This window comes from Nicotiana sylvestris, chromosome 4, assembly GCF_000393655.2.
Source record: "Nicotiana sylvestris chromosome 4, ASM39365v2, whole genome shotgun sequence".
NCBI classification, from domain to species: domain Eukaryota; kingdom Viridiplantae; phylum Streptophyta; class Magnoliopsida; order Solanales; family Solanaceae; genus Nicotiana; species Nicotiana sylvestris.
Window position 1 is genome coordinate 22,856,970 of NC_091060.1, and position 7,792 is coordinate 22,864,761.

General features: G+C 39.2%; 1 protein-coding gene across 1 annotated transcript; it reads right to left on the reverse strand.

The window, feature by feature from the left end:
* Positions 1-689: 689 nt before the first annotated feature.
* On the reverse strand, positions 690-1,706 carry LOC138889329 (uncharacterized). Its single transcript, XM_070172622.1, has 2 exons — positions 1,098-1,706; positions 690-989 (listed from the first exon to the last, which is right to left on the reverse strand). The coding sequence occupies exons 1-2, from the start codon at positions 1,704-1,706 to the stop codon at positions 690-692; spliced, it is 909 nt and encodes a 302-aa protein (XP_070028723.1).
* Between the last annotated feature and the right edge of the window lie 6,086 nt (positions 1,707-7,792).

Here is a 7,792-nt window from a genome sequence, read left to right on the forward strand (position 1 = left end):
AAGTGGTCCTTCCCGGTGGCATTGTTCAATTTTCTATAATCAATGCAAATTCTCCATCCGGTGACAGTTCTTGTAGGTATTAAATCATTATTCTCATTAACTACTACAGTCATCCCCCCTTTCTTGGGTACACATTGGACGGGGCTTACCCATTTGCTGTCTGATATAGGGAATACAATACCTGCATCGAGCCACTTAATCACTTCTTTTCTTACCACCTCTTTCATAATTCGATTGAGTCGGCATTGTTGCTCTACACTGGTCTTGTGTCCATCCTCTATGAGGAATTTGTGCATGCAGAAGGCTGGACTAATGCCCTTAATGTCAGACATAGTCCACCCAAGTGCTCTTTTGTTCTCACGTAGCACTCTCAACAGCTTTTCTTCCTGCAATTTCGACAAGTCAGACAAGACAATAACATGTAAAGTGTCAGAGTCACCCAAATAAGCATATTGCAGGTGAGGTGGAAGAGGTTTAAGTTCTAGTTTTGGGGCTTCCTCAATTGACGGCTTCGGAGGAGGCCCCTCTGGTCTATTCGAAGGCTTGAAGGGGTGCGTCCCTTGCAGGTACGCACAAGATGTATCAAGGATGTGCATCATCTCCTCAACCTCCTCATCAGCCCCCAGGCTATCAAGCAGCATAAGTGCTTTCTCTAGAGAATCATCTAGATATACACTCGGATAATGAATCTACTCATCGGCCTTAAGAACAGATATCATTGAGAGCTCCTCATAGTGGCGGGGAAGTTGGATTGCTCTATAAACATTAAAAACTGCTTCCTCGTCATCTACCCTCAAAATCATCTTTCCCTCTCTCACTTTGATAATTGCATCACTAGTAGCTAAGAGAGGTCGCCCCAATATGATTGGAACCAGTTCATCAGCCTCATAATCGAGGATAATGAAGTCAGTCGGGAAGATAAATTTCCCAATCTGTAGCAACACATCTTCAATCACCCCCTCAGGATGTGCTATTGACCTGTCAGCCAGCTACAACATCACAGTAGTTGGCCTTGGAGCTCCCAGACCCAATTGTTTGAACAAAGACAGGGGCATCAGATTTATGCTTGCCCCCAAATCACAAAGAGCACGACCCACATCATCATTACCAATACGCACAGGAATCGTAAAGCTGCCAGGATCCTTAAGCTTTTGAGAAAGCTTATTTTGGACCCTAGAAGTGCACTCCTCAGTAAGTGAAACTGTCTCAAAGTCATTTAGTCTTCTCTTGTGAGCCACTACATCTTTTATGTATTTAGCATACTTTGGAATTTCACGAAGCACATCAAGAAGTGGGATATTTAATTGAACCTGGCTCAACATAGAGAGGAATTTTGTGAACATGTGATCATCATTCTTTTTCTGCAATCTCTGGGGAAAAGGTGGTGGTGGTCTTGGGGCCTCCACCGGCTCTGAAATTTCAGCAGCATTCTTTGGCTCTTGAGTCACTTTAGGGATCAACTCTCCCTCAGGTATGGGCTTGTCTTTCTTTTTCTTAAGCACTTCCTCTAGCTCCCTCCCGTTTCTAAGTGTAACTGCATTCACTTGAGGGTTCTTTTCTGTATCACTGGGGAGGGCGCCTGCAAGTCTAGTATTTTGATTTGTTGCTAACTGCCCCATTTGCCTTTCAAGATTTCTGAAGTCGGTCCTGAGTTGCTGATTGTCAATCAACAACTTCTTTAGCAGATCATTGGTACTTTCTTCCATTTGTTGGGGTGGTCTCTGAGGCTGATTGAAATTCCCTTGTGGTCTATGCTGATTCTGATTCTGCTTATTTCCACCCTATGAGAAGTTGGGATGATTCCTCCAATTTGGATTGTGAGAATTCACGTATTGTGCATGCTGATTCGGTGGACATCTGTTCTGTTGCCCCACATAGTAGATGGATTCTGGATTTGTGGGGCACATATCACTCATATGACTGTCGCCACAAAGTTCGCAGCAAATAGTCATATGTTGTACGTGTTGCATTGTCTATGGTTGCTGCATTGTCATCCTAGTCATCTGATTGGCCAGCTTTGCAATATCGGCTCTCATGTCTGACACCTCGTCTAACTCAAGTAACCCAGCTGATTTTTGCTTAACTGCCTTTCGTGAATCACCCTCACCTTTCCAGATATTATCATTAACAGTGAAGTTATTCAGCAAGATTTGGATTTCACTGTACGGTCTGGCCATGCAACTACCCCCACAAGCTGAATCAAGATTCATCTTTGAAGTATCATCTAACCCATCTACAAAATTGTGACCCAATACCTCGTCCTTCTGGCAATGATGAGGATAATCTCTGAGCATCTTCTTGTACCTTTCCCATGCTTGACGCAGTGTCTCGCCCGCTCGTTGTTCAAACCCAAGAATTTGACTCCTCAATACCTTTGTTTTCTTAGTGGGGAAAAACTTGATTAAGCATTTCCTCGCCAGATCATCCCATGTGCGGATTGAATTTGCTGGCTCTTTATTCAACCACTCCTTAGCTTCCCCAATCAGTGAAAAGGGGAAAATTGTCAGCCTGACATAGTCCTTGGAAACGTTCGGATAGTTGTAGGTATCCGTAATTTCCAAGAAATTCTGAATGTGCCTCTGCAGGTCTTCATGAGGTAAACCCACAAACAGCCCTGTGGATTGGATCAGCTACACCATGTATTGTTTCAGCTCAAAGTGCCCAGTGATTCAGGCTTCACAATAGCATGAGTCATATTAGCCAGACTGGGCCTTGCGGCTTCAATCACCGCGTGTTCCTCATTATGAGCCATCTCAATTGGCTGTGGTTGAACTACGATGTCTAACTCTCTTTCAATTCTGGTTCTCGCGTCCACCTCCCCCCCCCTCAATCTGTGAAGTGTTCGTTCAATTTCGGGATCAAGAGGAAGGAGATTGTTTGCGCTTCTACTTCTTCGCATTCAATAGAAACTCCTGTATTAGCACAAACAAAATGAACTAAAAGTTAAAACTCGAATAAATAAGTAATAAAATCTCAATTCAGTAAAGTAGCTAATTTCTAAGTCCCCGGCAACGGTGCCAAGAACTTGTTGCGACCAAAAATACTCACGCAAGTGCACGTGATAGTCAAGTAATAGAGTAGTGAGTAGAGTATCGTTACCACGAAAACTTGTGATTAACTGTTGACTGATTCAAACCCACTTACTTTATCTATCCAAGAGGTTGTTCACAAAAGAGAGATGTCATTGTTTTACTACTTAAACTATAAAGAATTAATCTAACTAAAGCAAGTAACCAAACGAATAGCAATTACGAGTAACAAACAATAGGAGAAGATATTCCAGGGTCACGGGCATAGTTAACAATCGTGTTGTGTTCTTGGCTCAAAATGACTAATCAATTTATCTGGGTTATTGATTGACAGGGTTGATATTACTCATAAGAATCTGTCGAGTTCTTACTCACCTACTCAAGTCAACTCAATGCCTATATGTATATGGAATTAACAAGAACGCATTTACAATTCCTGTATGTCAACCAAGCAAGGCAATTGGGTATATGTCTATCCCAATTGTAAATCCATTCCCCGAGGCCCGGGTTTAAGAACTTGCTCTATTTAATTCTATATGCAATCTAAAGTTCCCACTTTCGAGTTCAACCAAAGATTCATAGATAGTACTTCACTGTTAGCTACTCAGCAAAATAATTAAACGCAGAATTAAGTAAACAACCCAATATGATAAACCAACTTTGTCGAATTAAACTCCAAACAACAACATTCATGTTTTACCCATGACCCCAGAACAATGGGTTTTAGCCACTCATACTAATGTCCATCACAAATAAGTTCAATTTCATCACAAAACAGCAAAAACAAGGGAAGAACTTGATGGTCAAAACTCCTCCTTGCCTTTTGCCTCTCTATTTCTTCCACTAAACTATGAAAAACTTCATACTTTAACCTTGGGCGAGCTTGACTTTATATAGGTTAAGTGGGTTTCTCTCCATATTTCAAATTTTACCCCTAAATAACGTTTTCCCGGACCGGACACGCGCGAGCTCGCGCATAACTTCACGCATTTCTTCGCGCATGATTCTGCCTCGGCCTTTCTTACGCACGAACTCCTACGCGACTTCGCACGCTTCTTCGCGCACCTAGGGCTTGATTTCATCCATTTTTTTGTCTCGTCCTTGCGTGCACTCAACTCCGAGGGGTTGTTCTTGCTCATAAATCATTCCAATATCCTCTTGAAAGTATCATATAGGTTCCTCATCCTGCAATGTATACATATCACAATTAGAGCCTATTTTTCATCAATTAACCATAATATGTCATTGGAATATAATCAAGCGGAAGCATAAACAATAGCTAAATCACTAGATTTCGCCTATTATCACTTGACACCCCTTGCTTCAATGTGGCTCCGCCACTGATAACACCCCAGACAGTGAGTTCATCTGCTTATGTTCCTCAACCTTTCTCCCATTTTCTATCTTCATTAGCTTCATCTTTGTCAAATGTGTCAGTTTGTTGCATTTCATAGAACGCTATATTTGCCACTATGGAGATTACTTGAAATTGAGGACTTCAACGATGGATAAAAAACCTGACCGAAGATTTTGGGGTCGCAAACTTTCAAGTGAGTAACTTTGTTGATTGATATCTATACAGGATATGTGATTTTACTCACCCATTGATAATTACTTGTTGCATGTTGTAGAATAAAGGGGTTGCAACTATTATAGGTGACACGATGAGCCAAGTATTAACCAAAACTCGCCATCGACAAGTTCCTGTGTTAACATTGATACTGCGGCTTCACAAATAATATGAAGTTTGAACCACAGTTGAAGCACAAAAAAGCCGAAAGGGACATGTATTTTCTTAGAACATTATTGAAAGATCGGAACAAATCAGAGAACACCTAAAAGATAGGTCGACCAAAATTGAACATGAAAGATCATCTGAAAAACAACTAATGAAGATGGAAAGCAAAGGGATCATCTGAAGTTGGTATGTAGTTTATTATTGTCGTTTGTTATTTGGAATGTCCGTGTCGTTTATATGCATTATGTAGCATCGGCACATTAGTAGTTATTATTTCAGTAGATTTTTGTGTTTTGTGTTTTATTTTATATTTTGTTGTAACACTGAAACTTCTATGAATTAATGTCCTACTATTCCATTTTGTTGTAGCCTTGTTTGCTCTTAAGTATTCTTGTGACTCTATACTCTTAGCATCTGAACTTGCCTAGATTATAATTATTGTGTTTGCTTATCACATGTATTTAGCATAAATGACTTCTGGTTTTGTTAAACCTATTTAGGCTGCTACGTTTATGCTAATACTTGATGATTGCCCTGAGTTTATCTTTTTTGCTTTGTTGTGGATTATTATGATAACCAACTCATGTGTTCTAGACCTTGTTGAGTCATTTATGCCCAACCTGCTATGTTTCTGAGGTTGTACTATTAATTAGGGCATATTTCCATGTTATTTGAGTTCTAGTGTATGCTTTTTGACTTGTGCAATCATGTGTTCTTCAGTATTAGTTGAGACCTTAGGGTAAATCTCATACCTAGCCTTTTCTCCTATGTGTGGCAAACTAGTACAAAGTTTGTTGTCTTCCTGTCCTAATTGGCATGTTACTTGTTTTCCATAAGTGCTTTTGGTATTGACTAATACTCAGCATGATAAAGTTGTCTCATGTTCAACTAAGTATTTACTCATGAGCCTTCTCTGCTATGTTACTTTCGCTAGGCTCTCATGTTAGACATTCTATTGTATCCCACTTATTCTTGTCTACTACTATACCCGATTCTCATGTTTAAGTCTCTTATCTAAAGTTCTTTTAGGCTAACTCTAGATCATTTTGCTTTTGAAACTCTTGTTAGAATAATTCACAAGCCTATGATGGTCAATCCTGCCATTCTAACTTTGTTTCTGAGAATACAAGCATGAACTTGCCCTCCAAACTTGTCATTATATCATATGATCTTGTCTATGCATTTTGGTTGGAACTGCTGGCAGATACAACTTTAAGAATTAAGTGCTAAAAGTTATTCAATTAATTCCCTGAGTAGTTGTCACTTGCATGGTTAACTTTAGCATCAGTTGAGTTAAGTAATTCATGCATCTTGGGCCTGGCATTGGGCTATATATATGGTTGGACTTGGGTGCCAGATTCAGGCATATTCTATTGTTCTGCTAAGCCTGGGATTTGGGTTTGCTGGTTGTATGAAGAGTGAGGCTATTGAAGGCCCAGTCAATGCTGGGTTACTTTTGTTTTGGCCTATTCTCAAGATTGCAGTTGTTCTTTATGTAATATTTGTACTTGTACTCATTATCTAGGCCTGTAATAATTTATAAACAAATAATTGGGGTGTTAGTGAAATTGGGAGAACGGGTATGTTCTGTTTTTACATAAAGGGGTAAAAAACATGCATATACGGTCTACATGCTTTGTTTGCTATTTTGTTTGACATGCTCTATTTGTACTCACTAGTAAAAGTCATGCCTATAGGAATCACACACCTCACTTACATTGTCTAACTACATGTACATTGTTCAAAGAATATTGGTTTGAGTAATTAATGTACCTGTTTCCATGCATACTATTATGCGCTATTAGACAACATGTTTATAGGAATCAAACGCCAATAACTACTTGTTCAATTATTAGACAGCATGCCTATAGGATACAATAATACACGCCTTTGATAATACTCATCTAGATACCATGACTATAGAGTTTTAAATAATTAATCAGTTTCTTTCTGTTACTTTTATACTGCCTCTCTTAGATTACATGCCTATAGGGATAAAGTGTTATAAAATCAAATCTAATTGTCAATTATTAGAAATCCTGTCTATAGGATATTGTTACTCGCATAAGAAACCATTTGCGAAATCAATGCTGCTAATTTTGGTCTCTCAAAGCTGTCTTACCACCTCATTTTGCGAACGATATCACGCCTATAAAATTGTAATACTTTTAACCTACAACTCTGTTAGCTAAAAGTTGTAACACTGCTTGTGCACTGCTGGAAATCAGAATCATCTAGAAATTATGCGTATAGGACTTAACGGCTATAATGTCTCTTAACTCTGAAATTGTTTACTGCCAACATCTGCATGCGTGCATTTCTTGCTTATGTATGGGAGGCGAACTTGAGCCATTTGTTGACTTTATGTGAAGTCCTATATGTTTTGAATGCGCGCCTAGTTATATCATTTTGAGCATCCTAAGTAAAGTCTAGAACCACCCAACAGTAGTGATCACGCCCAACTATGCCTTATAAAAAGGACTAAGCGGTCGTTGCAAATATAATCTGGTTTACAAGTCCGAAGTCGAATTCCACAGAGAACTAAGGCTTAACTACAATTGTTCAATATTGCTAAGAAGACAAGTTTGAACAATTCCTAAGTTATAAATATTAAGATTCTTATATCTAATTAACTAACTAATTAAATTAGTAGATTAACAACTAAAGATACTACGGGTTAGAGACAAGATTAAGGAGGTCTAGTTATGATTTTCCCAATTGTCGGAATCCTTTCCGCTATGTCTTCTATAATTTTACCTAAGTATTCTCTACCGATCATGAGCACTCTGCGTGTTGTAATTCTCTCCCTGTAAATACTACAATTTACTAGGCATACTCTCCCGAGTTACGCTAGCTGGCTTTAATTACAGCTCACTTAGATCGCACCCAATGTTTCGTTATCCCTAATACCACCTTTAAACCCTTGGTTATTGATTCCTCACATACGTCGGGAGTGATGTTGTTCAACAACTACCTAACTATGCACTCTCTCCCGAGTAATACATAATAAATAGGCACAGCTAAT

Bases quoted from the DNA above. Each gene is read 5' to 3' on its own strand.
- LOC138889329 (XM_070172622.1), bottom strand. From the start codon at position 1,706: ATGGAAGAAAGTACCAATGATCTGCTAAAGAAGTTGTTGATTGACAAT. The intron at 990-1,097 runs GTGGGTCGTGCT...GTGATGTTGTAG, and splicing joins TGCGTATTGGTAATGATGAT to CTGGCTGACAGGTCAATAGC.